We start from the raw sequence: 17,038 nt of genomic DNA, 5'->3' as shown, positions 1-17,038 counted from the left end.
GCGGGCGGGGGCAGTTAAACGGCTAACTGGCGGCTAACGGCTCCCAGCGGGACTTCCCCGGGCGTGTGAGAAAGAGAAAGCGATAGAGGAGGTAGGCGGAGCCAGGGGTCGGGCCCAGCCGGCCAGCTGGAGATTGGCGCAGCGAGCCCGCTCCATGGGGGAGCAGCCGGGCCCGCGGAGCCAATCAGCGCGCCGGCTCGCGCCGGGTCGCCCCGGGAGTGGCTTCCCTAGGTGCAGGGAGGGCGAAGGGGAGGCGGAGGCCGGGCACTTGCCGGGCTCCAGCTGAGGCAGCCCGGAGCGCCTGGGACGGAGCGCGGGCGCGAGCTCCCCTTAGCCCCGGCACGGCGCTGACGAGCCGGCGGCCCTTCGCGCTGGGGCTGGGGCTGGGGCTGGGGCTGGCTGAGGGGGAGCGGGGCGCCCGCCACCCCGCGCAGGATGCGCCCGCCGTGGCGGTACCTGCTAGCCCTGCCCCTCCTGAGCGCGGCGGCGCTGCTCGTCCTGCTGCGCTCTGGGCGGCTGCCCGGCTCCGGCCACTCCCCGCGGCCGACCCCCTCCGCCGCCAGCGCGGTGCTGCGGCGCGCCTGCGAGGCGCTGGTGGAGGGAAGGCGCGCTTTCGTGTGGGGCAACCCGCTGCAGCCCGCCGCGGGGCGCGCCCCCTGCAGCGCTTACCTGGAGCGCAACCACTACATCACCCGCCCGCTGTCGGCCGAGGAAGCCGCCTTCCCCCTGGCCTTCATCCTGACCCTGCACAAGGAGTTCGAGACCTTTGAGCGGCTCTTCCGGGCCATCTACATGCCCCAGAACGTGTACTGCGTCCACGTGGACGAGAAGGCGACGCAGGAGTTTAAACGAGAGGTGGGGGATTTCTTGGGCTGTTTCCCCAACGCTTTCCTCGCCTCCAAGCACGAGCCCGTCATTTACGCGGGCATCTCCAGGCTCCAGGCGGATCTGAACTGCATGAAAGACCTCCTGGAGTCGGGGGTCCGGTGGAAGTACCTTCTCAACACCTGCGGGCAAGATTTCCCTCTGAAAACCAACAGGGAGCTCGTTCGGCACCTGAAGGGCTATAAGGGGAAAAATATCACTCCTGGGGTGCTGCCTCCCGCCTCTGTGCTGGCCAGAACCAAATATATCCATAAGGAGCACATCGGGGCGGACTCCTCATATATGAAAAACACCCACGTGCTGAAACAGCCCCCGCCGCATAATCTGACCATCTACTTTGGCTCCGCTTATATTGCGGTCACCAAGCCTTTTGTGGAGTTCCTTCTCACGGATCAACGTGCTATTGATTTATTGGCGTGGTCCAAGGACACCTACAGCCCGGATGAACACTTCTGGGTGACGCTCAATAGGATACCAGGTACGGTGGCCTGACTGCATTGCACGTTCGCGTGTCTCGCTCAAACTGGCTTGCGCCCTGCTGAGCTAGGAAAGAGGGAGAGGAAATGAAGCCACTGGTTTCTGTGCTATGACCTTTAGATTTGCTTTAGGTCAACGTTGAGGCTGCTGTTGTCTTTGTGAAAACAGGTATTTTGTCTGTCCTTGCAAAGGGGAGAAAAATGAAGCCAAAAATATATGGACCTGCCTGAGGATAATCACACGGTGCTGAGGGGTTATGCCTGTTTTCGTTTGATACCAAACCCTTAAGGGATGCTTTTCATTTACAAGAGTCAGATATCATTATCCCTCTTTTTTAGGGAAACTGGGGCATGGCACAATGGAGCAATTGCTGAATAACCCCATAGGTCAGTGGCAGAACAAAAAATACATCTCAGACCCTCTGCAGTTCATCACTTTGTCTACTAAGTTATATTGCCTTCTTTACTCGGATTTACCCACATTATCCCCATAGCAAAATCCTGTAGATTTAAAAGCCTATGAATTTCAATAACAATGAATTCCTGTTTAAAAACACTTTTTGTCTTTCTCTCTCTCTCAGGCCTCCCTTCCTGCAGGGCAGGAGGAATGGTAAAGCAGCAAGATTGTGCTGTGCTCTGTTGAGCTTTATACTTAGCAAGCATCACTGTGATACTGAGGATTGTTTAGACTTAACCTTGATGTTGTGCACCCTAGAGCTAGCACTATTGTAGCAGGGACATTTTTCAGAGCACCTAAACTTGTAGTGGACCAGAACTTCAACTAGCGTGTATTGGTCTGATTTCACAGATTTTCCATGACACAAACTTACACATTCTGAGGAAGTTCTGGCTATTATTTAATTCTCAGCATTTTTCCATATGTGACATGTCCTTAACACTTGTTTTTAGAGAGTGCCTTTCTTATCTGCAGCTTAAAATCTACATTCCTTGTGAAATGGGGTTATGGTTATGCCATCCCAAAATACAGGGACACAATATCTCCACTAGCAGTTATTAAAGAATACCTGAGCATGCAGCAGAGACACTGTTTTATCCCTCTGCAGATCTAGTACACTTTGTCAGGTGAAGGAGAAATACACATTTTATCCATAAAGGGAGAAAACCTCTGGCTCAGTGTCATTGTCATTCTGGTCCTATGTATACAGGATTTCTGCACATTGCCATGCTGGAAGCTGCTCAAGGAGTTTTGTGCACCCCAGATCTCACTTGAGCAGGAATATTACTCCAGTTCTGCTGATTTTGATGCTGACTGCTAACTGCCGTGGTGTTTGTCTTACTCTGCACAATGCCATCCAGATTCTACTCATTTTAAGTGTCTGGCCCCAGAGTTGAGAGGCCTTACTCAGACAAAAAGCTCCCATTGGTATAAGTGGACCTAAGATGTAAGGTTTAGACCCCTGTCTAGGAATGACATGTACAGTAGTTCTGGCAATAACATAAGAACATAAGAATGGCCATACTGGGTCAGACCAAAGGTCCATCGAGCCCAGCATCCCATCTGCCGACGGTGGCCAATGCCAGGTGCCCCAGAGAAGGAGAACAGAAGACAATGATCAAGTGATTTATCTCCTGCCATCCATCTCCTGCCCTTGTTCAGAAGGCTAGGGCACCATACTTTATCCCTGGCTAATAGCCATTTATGGACCTAACCTGCAAAAATTTATCAAGCTCTTTTTTAAACCCTAATAGAGTCCTGGCCTTCACAGCCTCCTCGGGCAAGGAGTTCCACAGGTTGACTGTGCGCTGTGTGAAGAAAAATTTCCTTTTATTAGTTTTGAACCTACTACCCATCAATTTCATTTGGTGTCCCCTAGTTCTTGTATTATGGGAAAAGGTAAATAATTTTTCTATATTCACTTTCTCCACACCATTCATGATTTTATATACCTCTATCATATTGCCCCTCAATCGCCTCTTTTCCAAACTGAAAAGTCCCAGTCTCTCTAGCCTCTCCCCATATGGGACCCTTTCCAAGCCCCTAATCATCTTAGTCGCCCTTTTCTGAACCTTTTCTAATGCCAATATATCTTTTTTGAGGTGAGGAGACCACATCTGCACGCAGTACTCAAGATGTGGGCGTACCATAGTTTTATATAGGGGAAGTATGATATCTTTTGTCTTATTATCGATCCCTTTTTTAATAATTCCTAACATCCTATTTGCCTTACTAACTGCCGCTGCACACTGCGTGGATGTCTTCAGAGAACTATCCACTATAACTCCAAGATCCCTTTCCTGATCTGTCGTAGCTAAATTTGACCCCATCATGTATTACAACTCATTTTTCCATTTGATTCGATGAAAGAAAAAAGACAATCAGCTTCTTAGCACAACAGTATCGTACACTCACTTTTTAAACGAACATAAACATTAAAATTTTAATTTTTTTGCAAAGAAATAACCTTATCATAATGACATACATCTATCATGCAAATCACCTAGCAAAGAGAGCTGCACAAGATTCTTCAGCATAGATCAATCTATTGCTTGTTTGTTTTTACAGCATGAGAAATTTTATAAATTATAAACTGATTTAAAAGTGAAAGCATATAAGCCTCTATCAGGCTGCAGCATCTCTGTGATCTGAAGAGAGATCTGAATAGAGATATTCAAGCTCATTCCACATACATATCCTGTCAAATCAGCATTCATGTTTGTATGCATGTGTGCCTTGGCTCCAGAGTACCTGGGGCTCATACAAGGATGTGAAAGAACATCAGTTGCAAATTCAACTAGTTAGCATTCCAAAATGTCTATTTGTCATTCAAATTTCAATGAGAAAAGAAACCAAAGAGAACAGGCTGACTGGTAGGTGACAGCAGACCACACTATTATGGGGGTATGATTGAAGATCAGAACTGAGTTCATTCCTTCCATTCCCAAGCTGCTTTCCCTGAGCTGCTACATCCCTTCAGGGCTATTATTGGTTAAGAACTATTCATAGGCAGGAGACTCATTGTCTAGGAGAGGGGTAATCAATTATTTTTTGTCAAGGTCCAAATTCCTTTGTCTAAGGTATAGTCAAGATCTGGATGCCAATAAAAATGATGATAATAACAAAAAAGGATTTTGGCGGTTGTTTGAAAGCATCTGTTGGTCCTTATTTGGCCTGTAGTCTCCTATTGATGCCCCTTGGCCTAGGGCAAAGGAGTCTCCCCACACCTGTGGCCAAAACAGGAGGGGCACTGATAGACTATGGAGATAGCAAGCCTGACATTAAAAACAGGTAACCTACCCACAGGGTCTTTGTTGATTCCTTTATGTTGTATTTAAAGTGCTTGCTCATGGCTCTAGGCACTTTCAGGATCAGTAAAAATAAACCTTATTACAAATAAAAGCCATTCCAAAACCAGAATGGACTATAAACAATTACATGCCACAAAGACTTTCTTCTTCATAGTATCAAGCCAGTTCAGTCCCCTTGAGTACGTCTACTCTCTGCCAGCATATGCATAGCAGGAAGTGATTTTCCTACTGCGCTGGGTGAGCTCTCTCCCAGTGCTGGCACAGCGACCATGCTGTCACATTAAAGTGCAGCAGGTTAATGTTCTGAGTATAAACAAAGCCTGATTAGATAGGGTGGACATAGGCTATAAACAGCCTTAAAACAAAAAGAGAAAAAAACCAAACAGGTAGTTTGTATCTGATGCAGGGAAAAGCAGAGGGATATGCAGTGGGAGGAAATTTTGTTACCCTGAGCCAGAATTTTAGCCTGCTCCTTTGGAGTCAGTGGATCCATGTTGATTTACATCAGCTGGAGATCTGGCCCTATAGCTGTAAAATTACTGTCCATGCTATCAAAAGTATGTATAATTCTGCCAGTGCAGCAGTAAATCCACAGGAACCTGGACGAACAGGAAAGCCATTTTGGGTAAAAGAAAATCAGCCATGAATTTCCCATCACTCAAGCTGAATTTGGGTCACTGGCTTTCAAATTTCCCAGACTACTGTACCCATTCTAGAAATCTGATTTGCATTTCACATCCCCAAGTTTCACCTCATTTAAAAACTATTTGCTTACAAAATCAGAAATAAAAATACAAAAGTATCACAAACACACTTATTGACAAAATACTTACTTTCTCATCGTACTGTTTAATTATAAAATACATTAATTGGAATACAAACATTGCATTTCCATTTCCATATATAGAGCAGTATAAACAAGTCATTGTATGAAATTTTAGTTTGTACTGACTTTTAGTGTTTTTATGTAGCCTGTTATAAAACTAGGCAAATATTAAGATGTGTTGATGTACCCCTCTGTAGGACCTCTGTATGATCTCAAAAGTGCCTACAGGCCAGTTTGAGAGCCATTGCTCTAACTCCTCTCTTTTATATCTGCATCTTCTGCACACTCCATGTCCTATTTTCAGTAAAAATGCAGCAGGAGAGAGGATGTTCTCTATTTTCACTTTATTTCTAATTCTAATGGAATGCAGAATTTCTGGAAATATGATGGAGAACCTGTTCTTCTAAAATTTCCTGTCCAGATTATTGTTTTTCAAAGCCTTTGCATAAGAGGCTATGAACACTTAGGGAAAAAAGCAAGTTAGTCCTGTCTGTTTCAATATTAGGTGCTTCTGTAACGTAGTACTGATCCCCATGAGCTGTGTATCCTAGATTGGCAGACATATAGAAAGACAGATATACATACACACCCTTCTCTTGTCCCACTACACTTTATATGCAGCATTATCTGTGGTGGACCTAAAGCAGTACTATAGGACAGGAAGTGAATAATATCATGATAGCAATTCTTAATGACCCAGGGATCTTCTGATTGGAGTCTTGGTTTTATGCATCTGATGAAGCGGGTCTTTGCCCATGAAAGCTTATGATCCAAAATATCTCTTAGTCTATAAGGTGCCACAGGACTTCTTGTTGTTCTCGAAGATACAGACTAACATGGCTACCTCTCTGATACTTGGTTTTATGTGTTATCCAGAATATGGCATCTGCAAGTTCACAGTGTCCATAGCACCGGTGAATCAATTGTTCAGTACTGATCTGAGAGAATGACTTCTACTGAAATACCATTATCATATTCTGTAGCTATTTTTTTTTTGAAGGTCTCCAGCCAGGTTCTGACCTAACCCAACATGACGATTGATTATCATTATAGTTCAAAGTGCACAGGCTGTTATATTTTATATATTGCGCGCACGCACGCACGCACGCACGCTCGCTCGCTCGCTCGCTCGCTCACTCACTCACTCACTCACTCTCTCTGAACATTTGGATCCATATGTTCAGTTATGGACAAAATAGGCTGTCTAAACAGGAAGAATACCAACACCATTGGCCTAAGTAGAATGCTTTTGGGGAACTTTTGTATTAGATAATGCTAAATCTGAGAAGTCTACACTAACGAACAAAAATTGAAGGGTAGACAGGCTTGCTTGGCTTTTGTTTTTTTAAATTTGAGCACTACTTCATAAAGGGGCCCTGGTGGCTCTGGTTTGTGGCACAGCTGGAGCCCAGGGCTAAGGCAGGGTCCCTGCGAGCCTGGTTCTGCACTGCTCCTAGAAGCAGCTGCCAGGAAGCTGCAGCTCCTAGGCCGTGGTGGGCAAAATATGGCCAGAGAGCTGAATGCAGCCCACAAAACCATCAGATCTGTCTTCCTACCATCCTCTGGCCCAGCAGGAGCTTAGAACAGGCTCCTTGCCTGATACACTCCTGCACACTGCTCAAAGCAGCCAGTTGCAGAGGCCACCATGTGCTTCACTGAGTGCTGCATGCTGACGGTGGGGCCTTGTGCACTACCCACACCACAGGCACAATCTCGCAGCTCCTGTTGGCCAGAAACAGGCAATGTGCAAAGTACCTCCTCACCTCTTTCTGGAGTGCATAGCACATATGGATCTATATGGCCCCTGAAGCTAGGTGCTTTGAGGACACAGATGCCTGTCACATTCTCTCCATAATGCAGCTGGAGGACTCCTCTCAGGCCCTAGGCCAGCAGCAGAGCTCATCAGTGCAGGTCCTGAATGACTAGTGGTAGTAAAGAGTAGGGGAGGCAAGCAGTCCCCAGCCTCCCAGGCCAGCTAGGGTGTTTCCTGAGCTGCTTCCCAGGGGTGAGGGAAGGAATCAAACCTGGACCTGCTAGCCTGCAGGGCATGGAGTGCCCCTTGGAGGGAGCTCCTGTTGGGTTAAAGCTGCAATGAACTTGGTCCTTATGGTATGTCATGGGCAAACTGAATTTGTCTGGAGTGCTATGTTGAAGACAATCCAGGTAACACATCAGGGGCACCTGCAGGGCCAGGGCCTCTTTAGGGCACTAGTGCAGTGCCATGCACAGAAATGAATGAACCTGCTGTGGGATGCGGGATCCACCTGTCTGATCTGTGCAGCTCGGGTTACAGGGCACCCCTGCATTACTTGCTGCTGGATTAAAATCAGAGCTTTGAGAAAACCAGCCTGTCCTGATTTGACAGCTGCCAGCAATGGTGAATCCACCAGAGCCCAGGGGAGGTAATGACCCTCCCTGTTAAAAATGTATCCCTTATTTCTATCCTGAGTTTTTTTTCAAATTCAGGTTCTAGCAGTGGGATCTTGTTAGACCCAGGGTGGGCAGAATGTAGCCTGTGGGTTGGGACCAGCCTTCCAAACCACCAGATCCATCCCACCACTGTCCCCCTGTGCAGTGGGCTCCTTCCTTGTCGTGCTTCCATAGCAGCAACTGCAGCCAACTGCAGGGGTCATGTGCTTCTCTGAGTGCTGCATGCTGGGTGAAGGTCTTCTTGTGCTGTTCCCACACCCAACACAATCTTGCAGAAACTGGCCAATGGGCGTTGCCAGGACTGTGTGTGTGACACAAATAGTGTGCAGACCCCCCGACACCCTGAGGTGCACAGCACACAGAGATACACATGGCCCTGCAGGCAGGGAACCTACCCAAGGGTCCCATTGGATTGGTGCTGAGGAGCCAGCTACGGTAGGCCAGAGCCTGTACCTGGTACCCCACTTCCTACCTCCCCCAATCCTCTGCACCCCCACTGCTACATCCATACCTCCTCCCACACCCTGTATCCCAATCCTTTGCGCCAGGTCACAAACCAAACCTCTTCCCCCTGCACCTGTCCCAGACCCTGCAGCCTCTCCTACATCCCTCCTCCAGGTCAGAATAATCTCCTGCACACACATCCTGGATGCTTTACCCCCTTCTGCACTCCATCCCCTGCCCCAGGTCACAACCCCCCTCCTTCACCCAAACTTCCAGACCCCACACTCATTTCTGCATCCCAATCCCCTACTCTTAGCCCCCTTCTGCACCCGGCTTCCATCCCAGACCTGGCACCTTCTCCATTAATATCATGGAAGAGGAAGGACCTTGATCACCTACCAAATTCTTGGAGTGCCCCCCCCCCCATGAAAAATTATTGCCCACTCCTGCCCTAGGTGCTGAAGAGCTGGCCCTTCCCTGAGTTGCCACCTCCACAGCTCCCATGGGCTGGAAAACATGACCAATGGGAGTATAAGGGGCAGTGCTTGCAGGCTGGAGGACAAGCGTGCAGAGCTTCCTTGGCCACCCATGTGTCTAGAGACTGCAGGTACCTGGCAGCCCCTTACTGGGAGTCTTAGTAAGTGCAGCCAGCACCCCACATCTGAATCTCCTGTCCCACACCAGAGCTTCGTGCTGCACCCCAAACCTTCACCTCTGATTCCACATTGGGAGCAAGGAGATTTGGCTGCAGGGTCAAGCTGCATGGAGCTTACCTCAGACTGCTTCTGGTCAGCAGTGCAGGGTGACTAATGCGGGTTCCCTGCCTGCCCTGGCCTGAGCACTGCTCCTGGAAGCAGCCAGCACATCCAGTTCCTAGTCAGAGGCATGGCCAGATGGTTCTGCATGGTTTGTGCTGCCCACACCCACAGACACCTCTCCTGCAGCTCCTATTCTCTGCAGTTCCCAGCCAGTAGGAGCCATTGAGGCATTGTTGGGAGCAGCATTAGGGCCTGATGGAAATGACAGCTACTTCTGGGAGCTGTGCAGAGCCAAGGCAGGAAGGGAACATTCCTTAGGCCTGCTGCTCCTCTGAATGGGCTTTTAGTGGTGCTGACTGGAGCTGCAAGGGTCCCTTTTTGAGTGGGTGTCCCAGTGAAAAAAATGGATGTCTGGTATCCCTGTCTCCAGCCTATCTTCCCAGAGAGAAAGAGGGAACTCTCCTTACTCCTCACTGAGCTCTCCCCGCATTTCTGTCTAGTCAGCAGGACCCTTTAATAGCTGGGATCACTAATAGCAATCGAATCACCTGTGGGGAACTGACTTTCATTTTCCATAAAATTGTATGTTAGGTGGCAAACTATTGTGGATTAAAGAAACTCAACAAAGGTGCTTGGGTACTAGATCACAAATCAGGCCTTATGTATGTCTGAAGAGTCCAAATCTGGGGTCATGGGAACCTTGTATGAATACCATTCATTCTCTGCTATTTCTGCCACATTCTAAGAGCAGGACTATTTTAAGGGATGCTCTTTAATAGCTTATTGAACCAACCTATTCAACATCAAGTAGACTATCTAATTAGAGTAAGAGTCTGATGCGCAGGAATGCAGAGAAAAAACTCAACTTTTAGTTTCTGGCCTGAATCACGTGACCCAGAAGCAGTTCCCCCTTACATGGCAGTGCGAATTATCCACTCTGTAGTAGTCGCTGTTGTGTTTTTATTACTTTTATTACAAAAGCTACAGTTCACATGGGCTGGCAGCAGTTTTTGTTCATTCTTTTAATATCTTTCAAATGAGTTGGACATCATGAAGAAGTGTTGGATGTGCAGCATTTAGTAAATTGTTGAGCAGTGCGTCTGTTAATATTTATCTGGCTATAATGGGCCATCTTTGTTCAGTCAGTCAAGAAGGAAGGTTCTTGCACAGAAGTATAGCATGGACACATCACTTATCCTCTGTGGGCCAAATTCAGGTGCCATGTAAACAAAAGTGCTTCAGATGCCTTAATGGCAATACATGCGTTCATTCCCAGTCTGAGCTGTAAGCCACTACCTGATCTGAAAAACAGGTGTAAAACTATTTTTATTTCATAGGGAAAGAGTGAGGATAATCTAGCTAGTATCTGAACATTTTGAAGATAAAGTGTTATGCATTTGCTCAATGTTATCTGTCATTGCTCTGTGGTATGGGTTTTACTTCTCTCACATTCTTTTGGGGAGATTATGGGCACTGTTCTTGTTCTGGGGCATGGGTGACTTCCTCTGTTAGAACATTAGTGTTCAATTATCCCAGAGTCTGGGGCTTTGCAAGCTGCTCTTATGGTATCAGGAGGTGAAAAATAAGTCCAAACAAGTAAGTCAGGATGTTCCCATACTACCCAAAAGGCAGAGTCTACAGCCTTTGGAAATCAAAGGATTTAAAAATCCCTTTTCTTCTAGGAGGACCTTGGTAGTCAGGGCTCTCAAACAGCTTCCCAGTGAGCAACCCCCTTCTTGTTAGGCAATCAGAGTTCCAGGCCTACTCCTTCACTCTAGATTTTTTCCTACGTTCAATGTTCTAATGTCTGAATAAGTAATATTGGAAAATCACATTCACACATCCACAGCATTTCAAAATGGAGCACTCTTTTACAAACACAGTTCACAGCCACAGCATTGCAAAAGGAGCCTTCAGATGAGCCATAATAGCTGCATTTTGTTTTCACACACATACCTTTTCAACCATGTGGTGGTGGGGGGGAAAGAGTGTATGTCTGCAGAAGTCATTTGCAGAGCTGGAATAATTGTTCTGAGGGAGAAGCCCTCTTATCTTGAATTATCCTGATTAGCTGTGTGAATACTTTGTGGGTTTTCAGAAAAAGTTTTTTTTCCATGAGGGAAAAACCCCCCAAACCCAGTGTAGAACAGGCCCTCAGAGTGATAGCTCAAACTGAACTGGGAGCCTCCCTTTTGAGGTTTGACAAACCTCACCAGTGTTCTGGGTTGATGCTGATAAGCAGTTTAACCCCTTCATGACTTGGGTTTGGCACCACCCTACTACATTGCAGACAAATTCCATTTCTCCTGTTGTGACCAATCAAGGATGGTAGGTTGCAAACAAGTACATTTATTTGTGCTGTTGAAGGGGCTTATAATTAGGGGCTCTGGCAAGGTAAGGTTGTGTGTGTTTGGTTTTTTTTTAAGTTTTGCTATGGGGCTGTGAAGTGAAACCTGAAGGCCATGTATTGCAACCTAATTCTGTGGTCACTGTTGAGCAGATATACAAATCAGCAAGAGCTTCCGGAGGAGAGTGATACAACACAGTGACTTAAAAAATAAAAAGCTGAATTCATCCTTTAAAATACAAGTTGACTAATTTTTCTCTCCCTATCTTATCAAACTGTAGGTGTCCCTGGCTCCATGCCAAATGCATCCTGGGAAGGTAACCTGAGAGCTATCAAGTGGAATGATATGGAAAGTTCTCATGGAGGTTGTCATGGTAATGTGTATATTCTTTCCTTTTTCTTTTCCTATTTTTGCATTGAAATCTGAGAACTGGAGCTGGGTGGTAAATGTTTGTTTTTTTTCCTCTCCTGCAAACATTTGAGATTTCAGAAGCTTTGCTGTTGCTCATCAGCATGAAAGAGAGACTTTATGAAGTCAAAAAAAGAAATACCTGTACCCCAGAACAGCTTAATTGTCATAGCGCTTACCTGGGATGTAGGAAACCTCTGTTCAGATGCTCCTCTGCCATTCTCCCACACTCCAGTGTATGCTCTGACCATCAGGATATTATCTGTTCTGCAATGTGACTCACTGCTTTTCCTGTTGGAGCTTTATAAATAAATATTCAATGGAACAGGGACTGGATCCAGATCACCAACAGCTCAGGTGAATTCCATAAGCACGGACCTATCCTGCAGTTGGGCATGGTCTCTCTCTTTCTCACTTTGCTGAGAAATTTCTCTTTGAGCCCAAGAAACATTTCCTGGTGAAAGGTTAATCAAAACTGGTACATTCCCATGAAAAGTTTAGCTTTTGACAGATCAACGGTTTCTGACAAAATGTAATCAGACAGTTCTAAACCATCTCTGTTGGTAACTGAGCAGCTATAGAGTTCTTCTTAAGAACCTTTTTGCCCTTCCTTTAAATCTGTGCTAGAATCTCGTAACCAGTCCCTACCTAGGTTTGTGGCTAGGTGAGTTATTCAGGGAGCCACCCAAGTCTGAGCTCTTGTTTAACAGTAATAGCCACTTCAAAATGGGTGAGGAGGAAGCAGAGGCAAATAGGTTGTAGCAGGGGCTGCGTTTCTCCATACATCTGGTAACTCTTGGAGGGATTACACCTCTTTGTGCGGTTGCTCGGTGATGCCAAACAACCTCCAACACAGACCAGTGCCTAAGCATAATCAAGTACTAAAAAAGGATAGGTGTTTAAACCACTGGACTTGGATTCATAGCGTCTAGGCCCCAACACCTGACACTGCTAGAGATGTCCTGTGTGAACTTGGGCAAATTGTTTAACCTCCATGCTTCAGTCTTTCTCCTTTATAAAATGGGTTTATCATAACTAATTCATAGACATAAGCAGTCTTACACTAAACTCAAATATTTGTTAGGCATCTGCAGTTGGTAAGTGCTATAGAAGTGCAAAATGTTAGTTATAACTCTAATATCCTGAAATATACATATACATTTGCAGCAATCCTGCATTTATGTTTCAGAATAGATGAGACAGGGATCGCGCAATATGGCATAGCAAAGAGATTGCAGAGCCCTAGGATCCCATCCCTGTTGGAATTACAAGGAGTATCTACCATAGAAGATGTAAGATTCTTTTGGAGAAAATCATGTGTAGATGCTTCAGTGGGCCCTTTGTTCAAAAGAGCGGTCCTCATGATGTCAGATTTTTTTGATCCCTGGCCCGTCCTTTCAAAAGAGCAGGGACTGTGTGGACGCTTTCTTTCAAAAGGGCAGATTCCTCTTTTGGTCCACTTTGTGGTATGTGGATGTGCTCTTTCAGAAGATCATCTTTCGAAAGATCACTGTAGTGTAGATGCAGCCTAAGTGGAAAAGTTGAGTGCATGAATCATAGTGATTAAGATATGGAAGAAAAATTACGGAATCTTCTGGCCCTCCTCACTGGCAGAGTGAAATTGCTTTTTCCCATGTATCTGCAGCGGTTGATTTGGGCTAGTTTTAAATTTCTCAGGTGATCACGTTTTCATTCTGATAGCTTTCACTGTTTGGAAATTTTATAATCAGCCTAAATTAGTTATTCCTCAACTTTCTTACACCACTCATAGTTATTACTTACTATTGTACTTCTCTATTTACTTCTGGTCAAATTCAGATGTGGTGTAACTGAGCAGCTAGAGAATTCTGCTTAAGAATCTTTTAGCCCTTTCTTTAAATCTGTGCTGGAATCTTGTAGCTAGTCCCTACATAGGCTTGTGGCTAGGATAATTATTCTAGGAGCCACCTGAGTCTGAGCTCTTGTTAAACAGTAGTAACCACTTTAAAATGGGTGAGGAGGAAGCAGAGGCAAGTAGGTTGTAGCAAGGGCTGAAATGAATGAATTTATTGTAATGATGCTTATGATGTACTTATGTACTTGATGCTGCTTTTGTCATCTTTTTCCTTTGCAGGCCATTACGTTAGAGGAATTTGTATATATGGAACAGGTGACCTAAAATGGCTATATAACTCTGTAAGCATGTTTGCTAACAAGTTTGAACTCAAAACATATCCACCCACTCTAGAATGCTTGGAACTGAGGCTTCGAGAGAGAGCACTAAACCAGAGTGAGACGCAGGTGAAACCAAGTTGGTACTTCTAAATTAATTCAGAATGGAAACAAAACTCTAGCTGCAGTGGCTCTGGAAGAATAACTTCCCCTGAAAGACTTTCCAAAATATCTGTACTGAAGTTGCAAAAGAAGTGTTATGAGCGGAAGGTTTGAGTGCAGATTTAACAGCACTGGAGAGACCAAAGAGGAAGCTGAGGAAGTGTTCTGTTGCATTTGCTGAATTCACACTTTTGGTGTTTGTGGCTGGACTGCATCAGTACTGACTTGCACCACTCAATAATGTTAATTGGGGTGAAAGTAATCACCAGGATTTACTCTTATGCTGGAGTCCTTGGCAAGGTGGGGGCAAGGGGTTGGCCCTGGGCCTCTGGAAGGGGTGTGGCTTTTGGTGGAAGGGGCAGGGCTGGGGGCATACTCCCTCAGCCAGCCCTTGCCCTTCATGTGGCAGCCAGGAGCCCCAGGGTTCTGAAGGCAGCAGCTGGGAGCCACAGAGCTCAAGCTGCAATTTGAAGGGCCCAGGGCAGAAACATCAAAGCCTGCTCTTGCAGCACTTTGTCAGCTGGGTATGGGCTGGTCCTGGTGGGTGTTTCTAACTGGTACACTGTACCGGTGGCCCAGAACGGCCCACATTCCCCTCTGTTGTCATCACTATCATGTTCTGTATACTTGCATATAAAATCATGCATCCCTAAAATTTCATATAGCAACATAAAATTTAGCATCTATTAATGAGGAAGAGTTTTCCTCCTTTGAAAGAAACAGCCAACATGAACGAGGTCTTAAAGATAAATTCAGGTACACAATTTGATGGGTCTGTACGTACAGAAACTGGAGTCAGTGACCAACCCCTCACTTCCATTTGTCATAGGGAATAACAGTTGGTGCTTTGGACTCCCTAAATGGCAGCAAGTGGCAAAAGGGAGGCAGGCTGAATTCTTCCAGATCTGCTAGGTCCTTTCCAAAGCATTCCAGTGGTGGAGGGAAGACAACTAGGAGTTGAATGTTTTCATGCTGATCACAATAAGCTCTGAGAATAACTTCATCCTCTTCTTTAAAACATGCAAATAGTCCCCCTGAGTTTTATTTTCCTAGATTGTAAATACTTAGCACAGGAAAGTCGTGTTAGCTGTTATACTGTAGTAAGATTTTTTTTTTTCCTACATGCCAGCCACTAGAGACTGAGAGTCAGATAAGTAAACAGGTTTGATGCTCCAGCCACAAACACAGAGCCTAATGCAAAACTCCCTGCAGACAACTGAAAATCGCAATAGACCAGCCAGGAGTTTGCCAGATAGTCTTTTTTTAAAAAAAAAAAATCCCACACCAAACATGATGGACGGTACGTATAGTTTTCAGCCTTAGACAAACCCCCTGTTTTTCTGGAAAAGTGCGAAACCACAAAATAAAACCGTAGTAGTGGTTTCTTTAGTTGTAGAAGGTGACACATATGCCAAATTTTGTATGCATAGTTCTGATAGAAGATATTTCGGAGTGTGCCATCACAAAGATATTCAAATAAACTATTTGTAGGGCCAACATTGGGATTGAATTTCTGTTCAACTTAGCGAATGGAAGAATTTCCTGACTGCAGAGGTGGCACAGGAAGCAGACTGTGAAAGCTGTAGAAAGAGAGAAGACTGAGCAGAAGAATGAATTTTTTTTTAATGCAGTTCTAGGCAAGGAGGAACTTCACCTTTGGGTGGCCAATGTGAGATGCTTTAAAGGGACCTTATTTTTCAGAAGGCATGGATTCAGCTCATTTTAGGAGTGAGGTGCCTTTAAGATGTAAGTTGGGCACCCAGAAATGGAGATACACAAAACTGAAAATCACTTTTGAAAATTTAGGTGCAGATTTAAAGACAGGAAGGGATCCTGACAACCTGATCAGAATAAATGAAAGTACCACAACATGTGAAGAGGGCAGGAAGTGAAAATGGACTGTCTCAAACTGAGAATCAGAGGCAAATAAAGGACAATAAAACCAACAGGAGCAGAAGCAGCAAGTCCAGCAATTTAAGACACCAACAAGATATTTTGCTCTGGATTCTCTTAAAATGAGCAGGACCCAATGGATCCAGTCTTGAAGGATCTGATATTGTCCCATGTGAGTAAAGTGACACACTAAAGAGTTGTGAACACTTAACTCAGAAACTACATCTGTCTGTTGATCGTTAATTCTGCTGTCCTACCTACTGACACGGTCCAAGTTCTGTTAATGCCTCTTTCTTGAATGATAGTTTAGGTTATATTTTCATGAAAATAAATTATTTTGCTTGCATCATGTGACTGTCTGGATTTGTTTTGAGCCTCTGGTACCAGGAGTCATTGTATGATTTTAAGGAAGACAATGAAATTTAAACACGACTTGGAGCTAAAACAAAATTAAGCGGGGAAGGAAGTAACATTCATATTGTTATTGGAGTATTGTGTCCAGTTCTGGGTACCACATCTCAGGACAGCTGTGGATAAACTGGAGAAAGTCTGGAGAAGAGCAATAAAAATGATTAAAGACCTTGAAGACGTGACCCATAAGTGAAGATGGTGGAAAAGATGGACTTGTTTAGTCTTGAGAAGACTGAGAGGGGACATAACTGTTTTCAAGCACATAAAAATTGGTATAGGGAAAAGGGAGAAAAAAAATGTTGTTCTTAACCTCTGAGGGTAGGACAAGAAACACTGATCTTAAACTGCAGTAACCAAGGCAGCTTAGATTGCACATTGGGGAAAACATCCTACTTTCAGGGTGGTCAAACACTGGAATAAATTGCCCCTAAAGGTTGTGGAATCTCCATCACTGGAGATTTTTAAGAGCCAGTTAGAAACAGTTGTCAGGGATGTCTAGATCAGCATTCTCACAATGGGGTCTGTGGAGCCCTGAGGGTTCCAAAAAGAGCTAGATAAATACCTGGAGAGATAGGTCCA

At 45.3% G+C, this 17,038-nt stretch overlaps 1 protein-coding gene across 1 annotated transcript; it reads left to right on the top strand.

The window, feature by feature from the left end:
* The first annotated feature begins 435 nt into the window (after positions 1-435).
* On the top strand, positions 436-16,388 carry LOC142008665 (N-acetyllactosaminide beta-1,6-N-acetylglucosaminyl-transferase-like). The gene is made up of 3 exons (XM_074985916.1): positions 436-1,363; positions 11,715-11,807; positions 13,956-16,388. The coding sequence occupies exons 1-3, from the start codon at positions 436-438 to the stop codon at positions 14,144-14,146; spliced, it is 1,212 nt and encodes a 403-aa protein (XP_074842017.1). The 3' UTR covers positions 14,147-16,388.
* Positions 16,389-17,038: the final 650 nt, after the last annotated feature.

The sequence above is a fragment of the Carettochelys insculpta genome, chromosome 2, assembly GCF_033958435.1.
Source record: "Carettochelys insculpta isolate YL-2023 chromosome 2, ASM3395843v1, whole genome shotgun sequence".
Taxonomy (NCBI): Eukaryota; Metazoa; Chordata; order Testudines; family Carettochelyidae; genus Carettochelys; species Carettochelys insculpta.
Note: the sequence above shows the minus strand (reverse complement) of the source record. Positions and strands in the feature narration are given on the sequence as shown.

Excerpts from the sequence above, each read along its gene's own strand:
- LOC142008665 (XM_074985916.1), top strand. The coding sequence starts at position 436 with ATGCGCCCGCCGTGGCGGTACCTGCTAGCCCTGCCCCTCCTGAGCGCG. Across the intron at positions 1,364-11,714 it reads GACGCTCAATAGGATACCAG|GTGTCCCTGGCTCCATGCCA; the intron begins GTACGGTGGCCT and ends ATCAAACTGTAG. Across the intron at positions 11,808-13,955 it reads TTCTCATGGAGGTTGTCATG|GCCATTACGTTAGAGGAATT; the intron begins GTAATGTGTATA and ends TTTCCTTTGCAG.